Consider the following 23,479-nt stretch of genomic DNA (forward strand, 5'->3'; position numbering starts at 1 on the left):
AAAAATAGCAGCAGTGTTCTAGTAAAGACAAATTAAATATATTGATTTAGCTCTTGAAAATGAAAGGGACCTTTCTTTTGGGGAATTAGTCTACAGCCTGTGGAAAAATGGTAGATGTAACTTTCACCAATTCCTACTTCCCATGCTCTCAATAGTCCCTCTGAAGTGGATTTTGTGAAATACAATGGGCTGCATGGTGAAGAGGACAAAGTTGCTGATAGAATTGCTACTGGAGCATAACTCTGCTCAAGCAATCTTCCCCTTGGTGGGGGGAAAAAAATCTAAAGTCCAAGGCACTCATTTAATAGTCAAGTAGGAGAATATATTGTCAACTATAGAACTAACAACCTAGAACTAAGAACAAATTTCCTGACAGAACAATTAATCAGTGGAACAACTTGCCTCCAAAAGTTGTAGGTGTGCTCCAACACTGGAAGTTTTTAAGAAGAGATTGAACAACCATTTGTCTGAAATGGTATAGGGTTTTCTGCCTGAGCAGGGGATTGGCCTAGAACTGTGATGGGGAACCTATGTCACTCGAATACAGTTCATCAGTCTGGAACCCACATTACGTATCTGATATTAGCACAATTGAGAAAGTCCAGAAATATTTCACAAGAAGAGTTCTCCACTCCTCTTCTCGTTGTAGAATACCTTATGCCACCAGACTTGAAATTCTAGAACTAGAAAACCTTGAATTACGCCGTCTTCGGTCTGATTTAAGCATGGTATATAAAATCATACATTGCAATGTCCTACCTGTCAATGAATACTTCAGCTTCAACCATAACAACACAAGAGCACACAATAGATACAAACTCAAAGTTAACCGCACCAAACTTGATTGCAGGAAATACGACTTCAGCAATAGAGTGGTCAATGTCTGGAATACTCTACCCGACTCTGTAGTTTCTTCCCCAAACCCCAAAAACTTTAACCTTAGACTGTCTACTATTGACCTCACCCCTTTCCTAAGAGGTCTGTAAGGGGCGTGCATAAGCGCACCAACGTGCCTACCGTCCCTGTCCTATTGTTTCTCTTATTCTTCTTTTATTTTTCTTATATGTACCCATTTCATGTATTCACAACTATGTATACACTTATACTTATTATCTTGTAAACAATTGGCAAATCAAATAAATAAATAAATAAATAAATAAATAAATAAATCTGTGTCGGAAGTGGCACGAAGAGGTCACCCAGAAGAGCCTCACTGCGCATGCGCGTGTGCCACCCACCAGCCAGCTGATTGTCAAGTATCTGGCATACATGTGTGGGGGCGGGGTGTGTGCGGGAGACGTGAGCACAAGCACAGACATGCGTGGCCCGTAGGAGGGTCACATGCACATGCACAGGGGGCACGGGGGGGCACAGGATGAATGCACGCACAATTTTCAGCACAGGAGACCCAAAAGGTTAGCCACCACTGGACTAGAACCTCCAAATCCCCTCCAACTCTGTTATTCTATTCTAACTATAGTTATTTTTGGAAGAAATCTGAAGAAATTACTAGGAGTAATCACCACAGAATATTTAGTCATAATTAATATTAAAGGAATCCTTAAAATAAAATCAAACGTATTATTACAAAGATCAGTAATAAAAAAATCCTTCAAAACTCTAATAGTATTTAAGTCCACACATAGAAATTAATCCATTGATCAACCCATTAAAACTGCATTATTGTAGAATGCATATTGCTTAAATATTTTCTGAAAATGGAGTAAAATGAAGAAGAAAACCTGTTAATACTATATTATCTTTTATATTAACCAAATAAAAGGATTATCATACTACAAATCTCTTTCAATGTGTTTTAAATTATTTAAAGAGAGATATGGATCAAATAGATATGAAATGGTAATTAAAATGATTATTTTATTATTTTATTTTAAATGGAAAAAAACAATTGTTTCTGTTATCTTACTAGTTCTTTAGGAATGGGGCAGTGATGTCAAAGCCCATACTTTTTATAAGAATACCTGATACATTTTACACTATGCACTCTATAATAAAATGGTTGAGTTTTTTAATTTTTGGAAGAAATTTCAAGTTTTGCAAATATTTAGTTAAAATAGATTTATCTGAAGTATTTATACTTTCTTATTTCAGACTTCTCAAAACAATTCACAATAATAGAAACTCATAAATAAAAACAGACTAAAAATGTTCTATTTGAGGACAGTGCCACAGTATGTGTTAATCTTCAAAGAAAGTCAATATAAAAAGCTTTAAATACATTTTCTGATGCTATTCCGCCAGACAGAGTCCCCACAGAGAAGGCCTTTTTCAGCATCATCCCTAGCTGATTAAGCAACAAGCTGTGGCATGGAGGTCAGAAGTATCCAGGAACTGCAGCTGTCTAGGCAAATTTTATAGATGTATTGCAGCCATTGTTAGGTAAACAGGTTTTGAGTTTGCCATAGCCTTATATAGAAATTGCAGCACATTAAACATGGTTGAGGGGAGTTTTTAGAATTTCCAGATGATCTTCTATTCAAGATGGCCAAGGGAAATTTACTGTTGTGACAGCAACCTAGCAACCACAAAATATTATACATTCACCTTATGACATCACAGGCAGTATCTTAGTCCCAAACTAGACCTGAGGACAGCCTTATACAAAGTACATTGTAGAAGTCCATCCTGAGGTTAACAATGTATGATTCACTTGCCAACTTTCCTTATCTAGAATGGGCACAATTAAAGTAACCTAAAATGCTGCAAAGTGTTTCTAAGCTACAGGTGTCATCTGTACTCGCTTTGCAAAAAGCTCCTTCAGCTGCATATCCTTGGACAAGAACTTGGAGGGAGTTTCATATTTTCCCCCATTGCCATGGTGAGAATGACATTTTAGTCTGCATGTGTAGTTGGTTTTCTTTTTTCTTTTTAATGTATCTTAAACTCCCTAGACTTTTCTTATCAGTAGAGGGAGCCAATACACTGAAAAATGTCTCCTATCTGCTGATGGGGAGGAAATTGCCGTTTATTGGAGATAAAGATTTTGCTACCAATAAAAAGTCATGAAAATGAGGTAAAAGGTTGGAATAAAAGCAGTACAAGAATAAGGAATATTTAGAAGAAAATAAAAAAATGGCCCTACTCTTGTTTGATCTGTGGCTATTAGCATGGTCCAGGGCTGCAAAAAACATCCAGGCACTGAAATAATTCCTTCAGGTAAACTAGGTCCAGCTCCATCTGGAGCAAGTAATTCCCCTAAATTCTGAATCTAGTGTTGTGATTCAGTGAGTTGATTACGGGGCAATTGAAGTCCACAACTTATGCACAAAAAAGGAGGGAAAAGATTGCTATTCATAATGTGATAAAATATTTTTTTATTTCGCTTTCGCTTTCCTTAGTACATCTCAAGTTTCTGCAAAACTATGAGGAATGATCATCACCACTACCATCCCAAGAGTTAATCTCCCAAATGACTTCAGGTCCTACCAAACTACCATGCATGGTTCATTTCTGCAAAAAATGAATATGTACAGAAAATAGACCCCCTTCTATTTGCAAGAACATAAATGGTTTCTTGTGGGAATATTCAATTTAATATGTAATATCAGTGGTGGGATTCTAACATTTTTACTGCCGGTCCTGTGGGTGTGGCTTAGTGGGCGTGGCTTGGTGGGTGTGGCAGGGGAAAGATACTGTAAAATCTCTATTCCCACCCCACTCCTGGGGGAAGGTTGCTGCAAAATCCCATTCCCTTCCTACTCCACCTTGTAAGCACCCCAATAACTTCCCTTTGGTGATCCATCAGATTTTCCATGCTGCTATGGTAATGATTTTGGGAAAAACAAGTCTGGCACAATGTTTTTCAACCTTAACAATCATACATTTGTGAACTTTAACTACTAGAATTCCTCAGCTCTTTTTCAGGGGAAAAGCTTACAGTACCTTATTTTTTTAAAATGTAGCATTTCTGACATTATAAGCATCAAAGCAATTAACAGATTACCAGTATGTAGCAGAGAATCAAAAGTACAAAGAATATAAAGAGTAGTTAAAAGTTTGTAATTTTTTTATTTAATTTAGAAATTCTATGTTATTGATATTAATGTCCTAGACTTTAGTTTTAGTTATTATTTCATTAATTTCCACTTTCTGAAATCTGACTTCAGCTATTAGTCTTCAGAAATTCTTAAGATTTCATAGATCAAAACCTAACAGCTATCTAAATGCAAATAGAATGTAAATATTGCATTATAACCAAGTGTTGTATTGAATCAACAATAATGTGAGAGAAAAGACTCACATTATCAGGATAAGGCAACTATCAAAAAAAAAAAAAAAGACTAGAGGTGATTAATTTAAAAAAGCACTTGGAAATATGAGCTTTAAAAACAAATATTTTACTGCATTGTATTAATCTCATTAGCCTTTGGTACTTATAAACACAATCTTCACATATGATTCTACAAATGTGGAAAAACACATATATTTATAGACATCACAAAACACAATAATATTTATGAAATTAATGCCAAAGATCATACTTATAAATAAATTCAGGACTTACATAAAAACAAGAATTACATAGCTCCAACTGACAAAATTTCTCAAGGCTATTAAACAAAGTAAGAAAATGAAAATATTAAGACAGGTTGAAAGAAATGGCATCCAAGTATTCCATAATTTCACAATGTACGTATTCTTGCTGATAGTTCTAATATATTGATCCCTCACTTTGTGTCAAAATTAAGCATACAACTTCTCTAACTAGGAAGTAACATTGAAGTCAGTTTTTGACATTACAAAGTAATTACCATCAGTGAACCCTCATTATATCACAAGGCCTAAGATACTAATCTTTTCATGTTTTCAATTTCCTATGCATATTCTTGTTTCTGCAATTGTCAAACATATTTTAAGCTCTTGTTGCTTTTGTTCTGGTTTATTCAATAGAGACTAAAGGCTGATAATTATAATGCTAGCTAAGCACTAAGACATTGAAAAATAGCTTTAATTATACTATTTTATTATTTTAAAAAACAATGCTTTTCATTAGCTCATTTGCATGAACTAGTTGGAAAAATGAATTTCAGTAATGCAGAAGCTCTTAGTCCACAAATAGCTAAGTTTGGTCCAGATCATTCTGGAGGTTCCTAACTTTTTAAGGAGAAAAGAAAATCTCTTTCCAAAGGAGACTGCACTGGCTCCATGAAGGCCAGTTTGCTTCTAGGTATAGTTATCACCTTTAAAGCCCTACATAGTTTGGGACCAGGCTATTTGAAGGACCACCTCTCCTATTACATCCACCTGGCCCATAAGGACAGGAGGTCATGGTATGTTGTGGGTCCCATCTATTAGGGTTCTACACTTGATGGGACTATGAAAAAGGGATGTCTCAATGGTGGCCCCTTCTCTTTGGAACATCATCCCCCCTGAGACATAACTGCCCCCCATCCTAAACTTTTTCTGAAAGGCCCTCAAGGCATGATTTTATCAGTGGGCTGGGGGACCACAAATGGAGATGGAGCCAATCGTGTGGTTGAGTGGGTGGGGTAGGATGGGTTTTTATGTTGTGAATTTTTAATGCTGTAAAGAGTCACCCTATGTGTGACTTGGGAGGCCATATAAATTTGTTAAATGAATGAATGAATGAATGAATGAATACTATGAAAAAAACACAAAAGCACACATTTGCTTTTTAACACATTTGGATTGAATTGTAAGCGGTTGGAATATGTCAAATTAGATAGAAGCCAGGGCATGGGGTTTCAAACAAAGATCCTTTAAAATATGATGCCCTGTTTTGGGGCACATCTCCTAAGGTGTGCAACAAACCAGAGTATTTGAGAAACACATTAGAAACAAAGGTGCCCTGAAGCTTAGCGTTAAAATACAGTGGATTTGGAACTGTATCGAATTATCACATTCCCTCTGGATTTTGGCAAAATGCAATTCATCTCCTTATAAGAATATGAAGCCATTTGTCTTTTACCAATCACATCTTAGGAAGTGTGGTGTTTCATCTTCATTAGCATCAACTTTCCAATCCACAAACACATGTACAAAATGCCACTTAAAATGCCAACTCCACAAATTGAAAACTACTTTAAAGAACACTATTTTAGCACACCATCAGACATGTAAAAAATAATCTGGGGATTATTTCTCCTTCTTCAGGCTGTAGGCAGAGTTTGCCTGCAAATACTTCTCCTTCTTCCACTTTTCTCCTTTTCCTCTTCCTCCCTACTATATTTTATTCAGTTTTATATCACGGTAGATATTGTATATCACTTCACTGTAACTTACCTCATTTTATTGTGTTTTACTGTGGCTGATGCTCATGTTTGATATGGTCTATTCTGTCTTTTGCTTCACTTGCTGAATATAAAGACAGATAGAATAACTCTACAAATTCTTCCATACAAAGTTTCTTTTATTGGATTATATTAGGTATCCTTAAGGTAACTCACAGTTATGTCAAGATGCATCTAATGTCCAATTCTTTGCATAGTTGAAATCGTAATGTAAATGATAGTAATCTTTCTATCCCATATTTCATCCCATAGTCGTAGAGGCAGGGGGTAGAGCTGCTACCACAAGACTGTATTCAGGAAAGAGTGAAGAAACCTCCCCAACCCACCAAGGGTCAATTCAGTGACCAAGCGGGTTACAGATGTGACCACATGACATGTACTACATTTCCCAGGATACCTTAACTACATTTACCATGATGCATTCCCTTAAGGGGACAGCTTTCAATACCTAACTAACTATCCCAAATCTCATTAACTCTAAACTGTCTGGACAGCACATGGTCAATTGATTGATCAATAAAGCATATTATATTGTATCCAACGTATAAAGATCTCTTTTATTTAAACTGAACTTTGAAAAAAAACATAACTTGCTTGCCTAATTTTGTATTTCAAAATTGCTTTAAAACTAAGAAGATACAACACTGATAGCATCATCATATAAAGGAGTCCTAGTGTCTCTCCTTTTTTGCAAGTCATCTCCCAAAGGCAAATGTTTGTTAGAGAAAGGAGAGGAAAGAAAGCATTTCTCAGGCATGAAATCCCTATCCCATACCTATACCTGCAGAGTTCCAAATGTCGTTGTGATGAAAACATCCATTGATCTTTTAAAGAGCTATTTCTTCCCCCCCAAAAAGCATGCAGGCTGCCACTATGATTGGTCTAGTTCTAATTACCAGCTTCCAGATATTCCTGTGAATGGCTAAAGTAAATCCTAAGGTCTGCATCTATTCGCAAAATCAGGATGTCAGTACAATGTCAGCACAAAGTCCATCAGCAAAATTGAGAAACTAGAGCTTGTCAGGGTATGAGAATGAGGTTCTGAAACCAAGTGAAGTAACTTAAAACAAACTACTACTAAAACTAAAATCTTATGGTATCTCTGGACAACTGCATAACTGGATGGAAGCATTCCTGTCAAACAGACAACAAATGGTCAAAATTGGGAGTGTCCTATCAAATTCTGTACCTGTCAACAGTGGTGTCCCCCAAGGCAGTGTTTTAGGACCAACTCTCTTCATACTCTACACAAATGACCTCTGTGATCATATTAAGAGCAACTGCATTCTCTTCGCTGATGATGTAGAGCTATTCAACATCACAGACAATACTACTACCCTCCAAAAAGACCTTGGCTATCTATCAGAATGTTCAATCAAATGGCAACTTCAAATCTCAACAAATAAATGCTCTGTCTTACATATTGGCAAAAAAAATCAGAAAATAAAATACAAGCTGAATAGTCAAGACCTTGTTGAGGATCCAAACTCTGTCAAGGACCTTGGAGTACTCATCTCTAATGATCTAAGTGCTAGAGCCCACTGTAACTACATAGCCAAAAAGGCATTAAGAGTTGTTAATCTAATCCTACGTAGCTTCTTCTCTGGTAATATCACACGACTAACTACAGCATACAAAATATTTGCTAGACCTATACTTGAATACAGCTCATCAGTCTGGAACCATATCATGTATCTGATATTAATACAATTGAGAAAGTCCAGAAATATTTCACAAGAAGAGTTCTCCGCTCCTCTACACATTGCAGAATACCTTATGCCACCAGACTTGAAACTCTAGACCTAGAAAACCTAGAACTACGCTGCCTTCGGTCCAATTTAAATATAGTATATAAAATCATACATTGCAATGTCCTACCTGCAAATGAATACTTCAACTTCAATCATAACAATACAAGAGCACACAATAGATACAAACTCAAGGTTAACTGCATCAAACTTGACTGCAGAAAATATGACTTCAGCAACAGTGGTCAATGTTTGGAATACTCTACCTGACTGTGGTTTCCTCCCCAACCCAAAACTTTAACCTTAGACTATCTACTACTGACCTCACCCCTTTCCTAAGAGGTCTGTAGGGGGTGTGCATAAGCGCACCAATCATGCCTACCGTCCCAGTCCTATTGTTTCTTTTTATTTTTCTTATACGTATCCAACTCATGTATTCAAAACTATGTTTATACTTATACCTGTTATCTTGTAAGCGATTGACAAATCAAATAAATAAATAAAAATTCAAAGGGCACATTCAGAAGTCCAATGGTGTGACCGAGCACATCTCAAAAACATTTAATAATAACTTCTGGGGGGAAAAGCATACTAGTCTATGCATTTGATTTAGTGCTTCAAAGAGGGAGTTATTTATTTATATTTCCTATTTCTAAACCACCCACCTCCCTCAGACACTTTGCAAAATGTGTACTTTGTACATCCCTATTTCTTCAACTACTTTAGCCACACCATTGAGTTGGTTTCCATAGTAACAAATTAGCGTTTTGCCTCTCCAACATCATTGCCAGAATCTGACATTCAAACATCTTTAGATTTGAGATTGTTTCTGACCAGGCATGAGGTGTTTTTGATTCAAATGTAAACTCCCCAAATTTTCAGCATTTTGAGCTCCCCACAAACCATCCAAATCTGTCATCTTTTGCATCCTACCCCTCTCTTGCAAAGGTACTTAGAATCGTTCTTATTCAACAATCATTTTCTCTTCCCAATCTGCAACATGTTGTTTATATTCATGACTAACCAAACTTCTACTAATTCACCTTACCACACAATCCTTCCCCCTCCAAATTTAGGAAAATGCCATTTCCTACAGTATTTTATTTTCACATGTTAGGATAAGTTCAGTCAACATATTGGTAGTTGCCACGCTACACACATTATTTTATATTCTGTACAAGCGTTTGTTATACCATGTAAAAAAAATCTCTTTGCACCTTTTCGTGGCCATGCATGAATTTTTGTGTGATTATAAAATTATGGATTCAGTCAAAGAATGTTTCTTTGATTATCGCTACTAGATCTCTAGTGTAAAAATCCTAGATTACTAGGTAGAAGCAAAGACAATCATATTTCATGCAGATTGCCTACTTCTTAATTTAATTTGTTACCTGGAAGGTACCATGTCTTGTGTAATTTCCTCCCTGAAGTCTGGTTCTGAAGATTTTTTTTTTGTGGTCCTGCTACAATGATTCTGCAAGCCAATATTCTTTTTAGAAATTGGCACCAGTTAGAAATGGGACAGAATTTTCATTAAGTCTTTATTTGAGCCAACCAAATATACCTTATACATCTTAGATTAACATGTGTTAATCTGAAAAATTGTGTTTTAAAATGGATGCTTTTCTAACATTACATTACTGTAATTCTTAGATAAAAGTACATTAAAAATTCATACACTAAGGCAAGGGTCTTCAAACTTGGCAAGTTTAAGACTTGTGGACTTTAACTCCCAGAATTCCTGAGCTAACATGACTGGAGGAAGAATTCTAGGAGTTGAAGTCCATAAGTCTTAAAGCTGTCAAGTTTGAAGACCCTGAACTAAGGGTAATCATGTATTAGAATACAAAGGAAAATGGTGTAGACATTTAATTTATATGGATGTTTTTAACTGACAGCCTGATTAGGTAATTGGAGATAATATTGATTTTATGACAGGATGTCTTTGAAACTGAGCTGAATCGGAGACAGAGTGATTCAGTCATCCTTGCTTCCAATTCATTTATTGTTTTAATTTAAAATATTTAGAACCAAGTAATTACATTGTGCCCTATTATATCGTAATAGGTTGACTTCACATATAATTCTACTATAACGATCTACTTACTATATGCTTAGAATCAATACCAGTTGTGAGTCCTCTTCATGCAGTTCCAGTGTACTATTTTCAGATATATCAAAAAATTATATGTTTCTTTATATTATAATAATTTCACAGCCAAAATTGTCCTTTTATTTTTCTTTTAATGTCTTAGTCACATTAAAGTTGAACATATTAGGAAAAAAAATAAATATTTAAATTATCAAATTTAAGTGCCACCACCTGCATTTCATTATCAAGTCTCTAGGTTATTTCTAAAATATATAAAAAATTTAGAAAATCATATAGCTGCCAAAAGTAGATTTCCGATGCAGAAAAGTCCACAATAACTACATATGAATTTCAATGCCTGCTGGTGTTCCAGAAGTTGAAAATAATACACTTCTCCTTGTACAAACGATTAAACATTTCCTTGCTTCAGATCCAGAGATTATCTTGATCAACCACAAAATTAGTTTTCTGTATCAACTTCTCCCTATAAAAAACCATTTCTGGTATTCTGAATTGGAACATGGCCGTAACAAAGGTGCTGGATATCCATTTTCTACATCAGATTCAGCTTGTAGACACTTCTGGGTCTGCTTATGTATTAAAACTCCATCCTATAAAACAATAAATAGTTTTTTATAATGTCTGGTAAAGACAAAGTAACCACAGTAAGAGTTAAATTCACATTTTAAACTTGATTAACTTCAAGAAAAGACAAGTGACAAAGAACAGAATTGCTGCTAGATAATTAACATAACATTAACAAGACATTAACAAAAACTATTGTGAGTACATGTTCATGTACTTTGATTTACTAATTAACATCATGTTAATTCTTTTGTATAAAGAGTTGTAAGTAGCTAATAGTGATCTGGATTAACATATATCCGTAGATGACAATGACACCATTATACAAAGGAGAGAATCATATAGGTCAGCATTAGCTACAATTAATTTTGACCAAAGAAGACCGTATATGCTGCTCTGTAGGAAATCTGCTTCATGTATCCTGTTTGTATACATAGACTTCATTTTTATAGGTGAATTTGCAAGTGTGCAGGGGGATTCTATTGTATCTTCCAAAAGTTCAACCAGAGGTGTCTCCAGAGATGCTTCATCAAAATGATGAAAGTAGAGGCATGCTGTAAGTTCTGTAGTTTTCATACATGCAGGTAATGTCAGAACACATGTTCAGAACACATGTACAAAAAAGAGAACTTCTGTCACAATAGCACAATACTATTGTCATTTGCCTCAATCCTTGGCAGATGCCCCTGTTTCCAGCTCCCATGCAATATTATAATGAGTAATCACTGGACAAGATGGGAGGCTCATAATCAATCAATCAATCAATTAATCAATCAATACTGATCTCTTAGAAGGATCTAGCATTCTTTGATCATGAAATGCAACTTCTCTAAAAGGAAAAAGTCATCAACACTATTCCTTTTTTATTATTAATCTCAGACAGCATTTAGGAGTAGGTTACAATAACCTTAGATTTGGAGATGCAATTCAGAGGTATGAACATTCACTCATTTGGTTAAGTGCTACATTTTGCAATATTTTTGCCTGAAATGTATAAAACTGTCAATATAAGCTCACAGTGACTACAGGTTGTCAAAACTGCACATGCCTTTCTTGGCTACATCCCAAGAATATATAATTTATCAAGGCATCAAGAATTGCTAAGAGTAATTAAAGTAAGAATTACAACTGGAAGGGGGATTCGCAATATCTGAAGTAGGACATTTGGACATGGGCAAGAAAGCAAATTTTCAAGCAATTGAACATTTAATCTTTTTTTAAAGCAGTTGCTTACATATTTATCTTCCTCTTTTTTCTTTTCCTTTAAAAAGTCATTGTTACAAATAATGCTAGAAATTGCTAGCTCAGCAATTTAATCTATATGGTCTGGTAATGATCTTGTTATTTTTCATTGATATTGCTGTCATTATTATTTTAGGGAATTTAATAAAGAAAAAGAAAAACAGTATTTTTAAAAACAGAAATGTCTGTTCTGCTTTTTTAAGTAGAAATATCAATGATTGCAGGAAAGGTAGGAAAAGAGGATGAAGGAATATACGGCATTGGCAGGAGTACCATTTTAGTATAAACAAAAAGTATCATTCATTACAAACCTCTAATGTTTTAATAACCCATTCCCATTGTAGCCTAATGTTTGTTAACAAATTTGACTATTCTTACCTCTCTAAGAATAAATTTCTGATTTTCAGGAATATTTTGGATACTATCTTCACATAAGTACATTTTCAAAATATCAGTTCCTGGATCAACAGCTGCACAGACTTCTGGTTGACGGGTATTATAACGTATTTCATTGTGGGAGGTGTACTCAAAAAACTGTTATTCCCAAAATAAAAAGATAAGTAGATCTCTATTAAATTTCAAGTATGCATTTCTATGATCAAAAGCATTGTGAAGAGAAGGATAGTAAAAATTTAAAAAGCCATCTCTAGACCAAATCTGAAATTCTTCCGATTATAATTACCATGACATTTATATACTTACTTGGAGATTTTATACGACCATCTATATTATTAAAAATAATCCTTGATGGGTAACAAATATTGAAAACATGAGATTAAAACTTCAACAAATGATCAGCATCATAACACCCCTCTCTCCAAAATTACCAAAAAAGCTGGGCTCACCTCTCATCCTTAGGGAAGAGCAGGTCTTACTGGCTTATTGGTAGAGAAAAGACTTACAGTATCTCCTGAATCCCACCAGATAACAACACTAAACTGAAAGGACTGGGGTAAGCCTGCTTTATCTAATTTAGAGGGACAGGTAAATGTCCTCAGAGAGAGGCAATCTCACAAATAACCTAGCCTTGAGCCATACAAGGTTTTAACTGTGACAACCAGTTCCTTGCATCTGTAAAGAAATTAGGAGTCAGTGCAAGACTGAGGAGTAGTGGTGTAACATGGATAAATTCATGGGCCACCCAGAATATATGTGTTACTGCATTCTGGATCCGTTGAAATTTCCAAGCAATCTTCAAGGGCAGCCTCATGAACAGTGCACTGCAGTAATCCAAACAAGAAGTGACTAGGTCATGAGTCATAATAATCAGCCCCTCCCCACCAATCCAGGAATGGGTGGCACTGGTGCACAAGATGATTTTATGCAAAGGGTCTCCTAGCCATAGCCATCTTCTTTGAAAAGGTGTTAGTCTGGGAGAACCCCCCAAGTTACACAATAACATTTGGAGAATGCATCCGATAGAGTTAAAGATGACCCCGCATCCCAAAACAACTCCCCCTTATTAGGTTTTCTGTACCAGCACTGGGTCAGATTCGTGGTTGCCACGAATTTCCACACTACCCAACGAAGGCAGGATGAATTCTCCCAAAACTATCAGTCAAGGGAACTCCATTACTATTTCAACCATCCAATGAAGTGCAGGCAGAGAAGCCACTACACCACAACAAGGGAGGGAAGTAAACAGAAGCCCCTAACTGGGCTTCTTAGAGGCCAATTTCATAAACAAGACCTCATAACCTCTTATGTTTGAGGCAGCACCACTAAAGGAAACTCCCAGATGGCAAAAAACACACCCATGTCTTTATCTTCAAGTATTTTAAAAATTATTTGCTTTACTAAGTGAGAAATCCTCTTAAAAATCATATTTCTTTCCGAAATAATTGTTCTGTATTTGTACTCTGACTATCACTGCTATTGTATTGTGAAATGCTAAAACTGTCAGCCTTCTCAAGTGGATCTTAAGGGCAGAATTTAAAAGGAGCTGATCAAGTTCACTAAGAAGAACCTTAGTCCAACTTCCCAATACATATGCACACCCATATTCCTTGAACTTCTGTTTAATTCTGCAAAGAATTACAAAGCAAGACTAGGTTTAATATGGGTGGTTATGCTCAAAACTGAAAAGTTTTGGTACAGTTAGATTAGAAGAAATAACAGGACCGTGCATGTAGAAGGAGAAAAACTATTATCTGACACTTGAATAGAAATGCCTTACCTGATTTTGTCCCATGCCATGACATGGATATAATATGACTTTGTGTCCCGTTATTTCATGCTCACTGGGAGGATTGTAATCAAAGCAATAATTTAGCATTCCTCTATTCTTCAGCTAAAAGGCAACAAAAGGCCATTAAAACATATCATTTTAATCCAAACACTCTACCAGTTATTTTGTGTGTGTGTGTGTGTGTGTGTATAAGATAGATAGATAGATAGATAGATAGATAGATAGATAGATAGATAGATAGATAGATAGATAGATAGATAGGGGTGTGCGTGTATAAGGTTCCCAATATAACTGCCTATTGAAATGCTGTAAATAATTATGGTACAATTTGTTTATTCTTGGTTTATTATAATTATTGTTATTCATAATAATAATATTAATCACTTAATGCTTATTGAGAATATATTAATGTCTCAGCCCATACCCTGCTAATATTGTGCTGTCAACCCAGCATTTCCCACTAAAAACCACTGCAGCATGAACTGATCTTTTATTTATAGTGAACTCAAAATGTCAGTCCCAAGAGTTACATAAAAGCAAGAAAATTTTCCCTTCAAGGAAATTTACGGTATGATCCTCAGCAGAGAATTTCACAACACAAGGATCTGCCAAGAACTGATAAAACTTGTATGGAATAGGAACAATAATATAAAGTGTGCCTGGAGAAGAAAGAGCTTTTCAGCAAAATGACAGGCAGCCTTGAAAACATGGATGGTGACCTCCTTGGCACACAGCAACAGGCAAACAAACATAGTCAGTTACATAGCAGGCAACTAAATTTCAGTTCTGACTGAATGGTGGGGAATGGAAGGATTTCTATTCTTTGCAATCATCTGGTCATTAGCACTCCGAAGGTTGGATGTTAGAGTCATGAAAACAATAGAAATCCTTCCATTCCCCACCATTCAGTCAGAACTGAGGAAGCTTCTTAGATGAGAATCAAAATGTTTTCAAGGAAAAAACTAAGAAAGTCCAGTTGCTTTTCGAAAAGCACCTCTGGGACAAACTTGACATGGATGATTGAGCATCTTCATAGACATGAGTAAAGTACTGTACTATTCACTCACTGGTGCTCCAGATTTTCTTTTCCTATGCATGAATCATTTAGGCAGGTATAGACATGAAAGTATTTTCCAAGAAAACACCTTTTCTTTTACAGGAGAGAACCATCAATATCAGGAATTATTTTAAACAGACCTTCAAATGTGAACTTATAGCCAACAACAGCCAGAGTTTTTATTTTGGTCACAGATAAGCATAAGACAACATAAAAGTGCAAGGATATAAAACTTGCAATCATTTCAGCAATTTTACAGCTCTAATGTTGCAGTGCTAACACTAACCTATTTCATGCAATAACGTTTAAAACATAAAACTAATAGATAATAAATATGTAAAACTATTAAAGAATCAAATTCTATAATACAGTACATAGTATACTTTTGTATAGTATACAAATGTATACTATATTTACTAATTATAATATAAATGCAAATCTCCCTTGAGCATAATTGGGACATAAATTTCCATCACTAAGCAATTGGAGTTGTAAAGTGCAATAACATGTAACCGCATTGCTTAGTGACTGCAATCTTAGTAGATCCTAGTTGATGTTACAACTCCAGATGTGCAGGTCATTAAGTGGGAAGTGGAAGGAATCCCAGGTAAGGAGCACAGAGGTACTGCAGTGTAGTGGCGCAGGCCAGGGGAGGCCCGGTGCAGGCCATCCATGAATTGGGGGTTACTGCAGTGTGGCAAGAGTTCAGGGAAGCAGGAAAGAGGGTGCGGATGCATGCATATGTGCAATCATGGAGAGACTGGGGAAAGAATACACTGTGGCTTGGAGCTTCTTGCCACATTGTGTGTCAGGATTCCAGCAATCGCTCTAATTAAATCATGATTCTCGAGCCAAACTTCAAAAAACTGCAAATGACTCATTCGAGGTGATTCGCCTCTAATGAATCCTTTGAAGTTTTTTGAAGTTTGGCTCGAGAATCATGATTTAATTAGAGCGATTGCTGGAATCCTGACAGCAAGCCAACTCTGGCATACGTAATTTACAGTCACCTGTGACCCTGTTTCCCCCTTCCCCCCTGGATGTCACATAAACCAGATTCTCCAACTGAACACATTAACAGGCTGGGTGTCATCATTCACGTTCTCCAATGAAATATATTCTTGGGCAAAAGCTCTGGTATTTTAGTTACAATCTTTTAAAGATAAGAGTTGGAGTGTACTTTTGCTTTCAACTGCTGCACTGCTCTTCCAGATTTCCTTCCTCCCCCCCCCCTTTTTTAATGGCAACTATTAAAACAGGGATAGGAATGTTTTATGAGTTGACACTGTGGTTCTGGGGCTGCAAGAAGCACCTGGCCCAAAGCAAGAACCCTCAGATATCTCTGGAAGTGTCAGCCACCCCAGCTCACCCCAACAGTGTGGCACAAAATTGCCGTACCTCAGCAAGTCCCAACAAAATGGCCCAAAGTGACCATATCCCAGGAAGCACAAAGAGGCTTCTTGGTGTATCATGGCTCATTGTACTGTAGCATGTACCATGACTAGTTGTATTTGTGGCTAGGATCTGGTTGTTTGCTGCTGAAAATAGGATGTTCCACTAAGCTGGGAACCAAAAGCCATTTTTATTCTTTCCAACCCAACATGAGGGGAGTTTGGACTCTGTTGTTTGTGTGTCCTCCTTGTCAACAGGACAGCTATCTAAAAACAAACAATGCAGGACCAAATAAAGGGGAAAATCCTCTGAATTGTTGCAGGTGGGCAACAGTTCAGAAAGCTGTCGATTACTCTAATTCTGAAGCCCCTCCTCTTAGTCACATGATCCTGAGTGGAGCTGCTTGGAAAGAATGCAGAAAGACTGCTCAATATCAGGGTTCTTTAAAGTAGTCATTACTGATCCTGAAGAGCAGTGGTGGGATTCAAATTTTTTTACTACCGGTTCTGTGGGAGTGGCTTGGTGGGCGTGGCAGGGGAAGGATACTGGAAAATCTCCAGTCAGAAGGGGTATTTGCCAGTTCTCCGAACTACTCAAAATTTCCACTACACTACTGGTTCTTCAGAACTGGTCAGAACCTGCTGAATACCCCCTCTGTTGGTAGGACTATCCAAAGAGCTGGTATTGTTATTTATTCAATTATTGATAGTAATATTACTTAAAATAGTATTTACTAAATTATTTTCATATAATCAATGTTTATAATATAATCAATGAACAAAATTTCATGAAGGAGTCCATGAATTAAAAAGTGTGGGGACCTCTGCTCAATTTTTTTCTCCCTATTTTACGTTAGAACGTACTTTTATGTGAATCTACCACTTATCACCACCATCATCATCATTTAGCACTTCTATACCTTAAAGCCACTGTAAAGCAACAATTACAATTATTATCCCAATGGAGATCCATACTAAGAGATGCTGACTTACCTAAGGATCACTAACAGGTTAACAGCAGAAGTGTAATTGTACCTGAGGAGTTTTTGACTCCCTCACACTGTCTTTGCTACTGTCAGGATTTATTGACTGATTTATATTAATGTTCATTTACTTCTACCATCATAATGGCAAAGAAAAAGAAACAAAACATATTTTTAGTTAAGCACTAATGGTAAAAACTTTCCCAGGAAATGAGTACAGTATGTAGAGCAACAAACTTTCCACACTGTTTTTGCCAAATTGACATACAGGTAGTCCTTGACTTACCACCATTTTTTCAGTGACTGAAGTTATAATGGCATTGAAAAAAGTGACTTAGTTCACATTTACGACCATTGCAGCACCCCCACCACCCGGTCATGTTTGGACTCTTGACAACTGGCATGTATTTATGACAATGGCAGTGTCCAGGGATCCTGTGATCAGCTTTTGTAACCTTCTGACAAACAGAGTCAATGGGGAAGCCAGATTCACTTAACAGCTGTGTTACCAACTTAACAACTACAGTTGTTTCACTTAGCAACCACAGCAAGAAAAGTGGGGCAAAATTCACTTAATAACTGTCTTGCTTAGCAACAGAAATTTTGTGCTCAATTGTGTAAATTGATGGCTACCTGTTTACCTTATCTATTGTATCTGCTTGAGGGATTATGCAAAACCCCAAATGTTGTTTACCTCAGTATGTTTGGGAGGCTAAAATCCATCTACCCAGTAATACTACTAGCAATTCTCAGGACTGTTTGTTCAAGAACTTCTACCTGTGTATCTTGAAAGAGTATGAAGGCTTGGAAATTCCCTTATGAAGAAGAGTTTCACTTACCATCCCAAAGAAGCCAGGTCTGTCCTCTGGGACATGAAGTTCAGGATAAATATTATCTAAGTACCATTTAAAATCCTTGCACTTGAGCTTCTCTCGAAGCAGTTTTCTTTCTGTCACATCTCCATAGGGTTCCTAAAGTGAAATCCCAAAGTAAAGTTTCAATAGAGAACAAGTTATATACAGTATTCCAGAGAGGCAAGTAAGATCCTAATACAATAAATTTTGCTTCGAGTATCTCACACTTATGCAATTTATAAATTATTAAGGTCAGGGGTGGGATTCAATTTTTTTAACAACCGGTTCTGTGGGCGTGGCTTAATTGGTGGGCGTGGCTTGGTGGTCATGTTATTGGCTGGATGTGGCCAACTCAATATTACTTACATTGAGGCACGCATCTCCTCGCCTGGCCTCTCATGACTGTGGGGATGCTGCAACAGTCGTAAGTGTGAAAAATGGTCATAAGTCACTTTTTTCCAGTGCCATTGTAACTTTGAATGGTCACTCCAAACAAGCAAAGTACCAGCAAAGGAGGGGAAAAAAACTCCAGAGAAGTTCCAGAGACAGGAAGTCTAGTCCTGTCAAGAATGTAATAAGGGTTGACAGAGAGGCAGTTTCTGTAAGCAACACCAGAATATTTCCTTCCTGCCTTCCTTACAGGATTAGGCCAGTAATTTCTTCTAACAACCGATTCTCCGAACTGCTTAGAATGTTAACAAACGGTTCTAGCAAATAGGTGCGAACCTGTAGAATCCCACTCCTGATTAAGGTGAAAATAGCTCTATATTAAATAAATTACCCTAGTCAGCAGTTATCTGAATAAATACATCAGCATTAAGTTTTGGCCCCCAGGACTTCAGTTATTAGAATTATAATATTCCTATCCAATTATTTATGTTATTGTGCATGCATGCTCTTCATTTAAAAAAAGCCTATCATTTTTTAGGCTTCCAAGTGAGCATTCAAAAATGATGATGCTTTAAGCATTTGATTCATTAAAGTTAATGCAACTCATAAGGTAGACATAATTTTTTCCAAAGTGCAAAATTCTGAAAAACAATAGAAAGTACAGCATCCTAGTGTGAGGCCTGCAGAATGCCCGAAACATTTTCTATATACAAACAGCCTTGTTATTCATGAGGAATATTCTAGTTCAATTTGGCAACATTTTAATATGTGTATTCCTCTGAAATATTACCTCAGTTGAAAAGATTAATAACTTTTCAATCAATGTCAGTATGTAATATGGAGGGAAAAATGAATTAAGGCCAATCAAATTAATATGAAATGCTAAGAAACGTATTTTTATAAATGAAGTTACCTATGTAAATTTTATATTTTTATTTCGCAAAATCATCCTCGGAAATGATATCTATCTCACCGACTTCAAAATGTTTAGCAGCTGTATTTTCTTTCATATATAAACCTATTTTTAAAACTATAAGGGCTAGAAACTGCTGGCCTGAGTTCCTCCAAAACATAAGCATATGCACTATTCTGCCTATATTTTTCTGTACTCATCTTGCAAAATTTCAGCATTTGCACCGTTCTCTTTGTTGTCTTATCATATTTTTAGGCTCATTCCTTTATTTTCTGAGAATATAAACTTAGTCTCTCAGCTTATCAAGAAATAAATTTTATCTTCTATACCTGTACTTATGCCTACAGCAAACTTACCAAGCGTGCATGTGGATTTCTGTGGTAGTAAAGTTCTTTATACGAATCCATCCATACTTCAGCAGCCCGAACAGAGTTAGCTAATGCTTTTGCACGTGAATATGGAGCTTGCTTTGGAAAAACATGCCCTACGTGAGAACAAGGATGGATTTCAAGACTTCCTCCACACTGCCAGATCTAAGAACAAAATCAGAAAGCAGATCTGTTATATATGCACTACAGTGCATTGTTGTGGAATGCCTTTGCCCATGTAGTAGCTGTTGAAGAAAGTTCTGAATCTCTATGGTCTGGAAAACTAATCCTGCTCCTACTTCATTTCATCAACTCAAGCAATACTTTGGAGACATCTTATACATCTGCATTTGAATACAGACAAAAGTATCATGCAACAACACTCTCAATTAATTTATTCCTTTATTTATTCCTTTATTTGGAAACTGATTAACCTATGCATTGTCCGAAACATACCATGAACAATGCTGATAGTATTTCATGTTGCTATATCACATATTTCGAATTTTTTTCTTCATGGGTTTTATACATGTCAGCTTTTCAGTATGATATGTAATACAGGTAGTCCTTAGGTTAAGACAGCAATTGACTAAGTGATGCAATCATAAAACATGACATTATTTATTTATTTATTTATTTTATTTATTTGATTTGCCAATTGTTTACAAGATAATAAGTATAAGTGTATACATAGTTGTGAATACATGAAATGGGTACATATAAGAAAAATAAAAGAATAAGAGAAACAATAGGACAGGGACGGTAGGCACGTTGGTGCGCTTATGCACGCCCCCTACAGACCTCTTAGGAAAGGGGTGAGGTCAATAGTAGACAGTCTAAGGTTAAAGTTTTTGGGGTTTGGGGAAGAAACTACAGAGTCGGGTAGAGTATTCCAGACATTGACCACTCTATTGCTGAAGTCGTATTTCCTGCAATCAAGTTTGGTGCGGTTAACTTTGAGTTTGTATCTATTGTGTACTCTTGTGTTGTTATGGTTGAAGCTGAAGTATTCATTGACAGGTAGGACATTGCAATGTATGATTTTATATACCATGCTTAAGTCAGACCGAAGACGGCGTAATTCAAGGTTTTCTAGTTCTAGAATTTCAAGTCTGGTGGCATAAGGTATTCTACAACGAGTAGAGGAGTGGAGAACTCTTCTTGTGAAATATTTCTGGACTTTCTCAATTGTGCTAATATCAGATACGTAATGTGGGTTCCAGACTGATGAACTGTATTCGGGTATTGGTCTAGCAAATGTTTTGTATGCTCTGGTTAGTAGTGTGATATTACCAGAGAAAAAGCTACGTAGGATTAGGTTAACAACTTTTAATGCCTTTTTGGCTATGTAGTTGCAGTGGGCTCTAGCACTTAGATCATTAGAGGTGAGTATTCCAAGGTCCTTTACAGAGCTTGGGTCATCAACAAGATCTTGACTATTCAGCTTGTATTTTATTTTCTGATTTTTTTGCCAATATGTAAGACAGAGCATTTATTTGTTGAGATTTGAAGTTGCCATTTGTTTGACCATTCTGATACATAGTCAAGATCTTTTTGTAGGGTAGCAGTATTGTCTGTGGTATTGAACAGCTTTACATCATCAGCGAAGAGAACGCAATTGCTCTTAATATGATCACAGAGGTCATTTATGTAGAGTATGAAGAGAGTTGGTCCTAGAACACTGCCTTGGGGGACACCACTATTGACAGGTACTGGATTTGATAGGACGCTCCCAATTTTGACCATTTGTTGTCTGTTTGACAGGAATGCTTCTATCCAGTTATTCAGTTGTCCAGAGATACCATAGGATTTTATTTTTAGGAGTAGTTTGTCGTGTACCACTGAATCAAAGGCTTTACAGAAGTCTATGTAGATTGCGTCTATTGCTTTGCCCTGGTCGAGTTGTGTCGTCCATATGTTTTTGCAGTGTAAGAGTTGCAGATTACAGGATAGTTTTTTTCTGAAACCAAATTGTTTATTGGAGAGTAGGTTATTTGTCTCTAAGTGGAGGATGATGGATTGGTTAATAATTGATTCCATGACTTTACAGGTGACGCAGCATAAGGAGATTGGCCTGTAATTTTCAACTAGGCTTGGGTCTCCCTTTTTGAAGATGGGGATGACTGTGGCTTGTGACCATAGGTTAGGCAAGGAGCTGGTCCTGAAAGATTTTTCAAAGATTATGCTTAGAGGTTTGGCTATGGCAGTGGATAGCTTTTTTAAGAAGTAGGCACATATTCCATCCGGTCCAATAGATAGGGATGGTTTTAGATTGCGTAGTGCTTTTTCAACATTGTCTTCTGTGAAATCGATATGTATTAGATCATTGTTGTTATCTGTGGTACGGCTAGGAAATACTGGGCATGATCCATTGCTGTTTACAAATACTGAGCCGAAGAATGTGTTAAAGATGTTGGCTTTAATGGTGTCTTCGTTGCAGTCTTTACCATCAGGTCCTATCATGGGAGGGATGGACCTTGAGTCTTTTAGTTTGTTGTTTACAAAATTGTAAAAAGCACGGGTGGAATTGGTGCTTAGAAGGTTTTCCTCTTGTTTAATGTGATAATTGGTGCATTCGGTCTTTATCTGGTGGCATAAATTTTTGTATCGGTTTTTGAAATTGGTAACGTGACCAGATTTGTTTTTCCGCCAGAGTGATCTCTTTTTGGATTGAAGTTTCCTTATTGTTGTGGGTAATCTGCTTTTTTGTTTTGTTTTGGGAGTTGTTGTTGGTACATATAGTTTGATGACTCTTTTGACTTCAAGTAAAAATATGTTGTAATGGTCTTCAACAGTATTGCATCCAGTGAATAGAGATTGCCAATCAAGGGATGAGAGATCGTTGTCTATAAGATCATAGTTGCCTTTTTTGAAGTTACAATTGGGGATTACATCATTGTGGTGATTTTTGTGTGGATGTATGTTGAGACAAAAGTCAATCATATTGTGGTCACTACTGGAAAAGGGTTCTTTAGTTTGTATTCCGTAAATTAAATTCAAACTATTGCAGAAGATGAGATCGAGGCAGTTGTTTAGTCTAGTGTTGTTGGTTACTAGTTGTTCCAGTCCCAGATTTGTAGTAGCATTGTAGAAGGTTGAGTGTATGATTTCAGTTGTACAATCATTTAGGGTCCAGTCAATATGAGGTAGATTGAAATCACCAAGAAGGATAAAAGGGTATGGGCAGGATGCAGCCCATGTTAGTAATGTATTTAGCTTGTTTACATGTTCGATGTCATAATCAGGTGCTCTGTAACATAGTAAGAATCGAATTGTGATATTTAAGGATAGTTCACAGATGATGGTCTCAGGAAGAGCAAGCTCCTGGGTAACTTGGATATTTTTTAGATGTAAGGATTTTTATAGAAGATAGCAACACCACCTCCTCGACGATTT

At 36.4% G+C, this 23,479-nt stretch overlaps 1 protein-coding gene across 1 annotated transcript in view; it reads right to left on the minus strand.

The window, feature by feature from the left end:
* Positions 1–10,247: 10,247 nt before the first annotated feature.
* Positions 10,248–23,479, minus strand: part of GALNT12 (polypeptide N-acetylgalactosaminyltransferase 12) — a 44,044-nt gene continuing 30,812 nt past the window's right edge. Inside the window, exons 6-10 of the mRNA XM_087961132.1 lie at positions 20,072–20,248; positions 18,398–18,529; positions 14,116–14,229; positions 12,318–12,473; positions 10,248–10,723 (exon numbers count right to left, since the gene is read on the minus strand). Coding sequence (XP_087817258.1) covers positions 10,586–10,723; positions 12,318–12,473; positions 14,116–14,229; positions 18,398–18,529; positions 20,072–20,248 — 717 coding nt within the window. The 3' untranslated portion in view covers positions 10,248–10,585. The remainder of the gene's footprint in view (positions 10,724–12,317; positions 12,474–14,115; positions 14,230–18,397; positions 18,530–20,071; positions 20,249–23,479) is intronic.

The sequence above is a fragment of the Notechis scutatus genome, chromosome 3, assembly GCF_049901735.1.
Source record: "Notechis scutatus isolate UNSWTSFEM ecotype Mainland chromosome 3, rNotScu1.2, whole genome shotgun sequence".
In the NCBI taxonomy this organism is placed as follows: Eukaryota; Metazoa; Chordata; class Lepidosauria; order Squamata; family Elapidae; genus Notechis; species Notechis scutatus.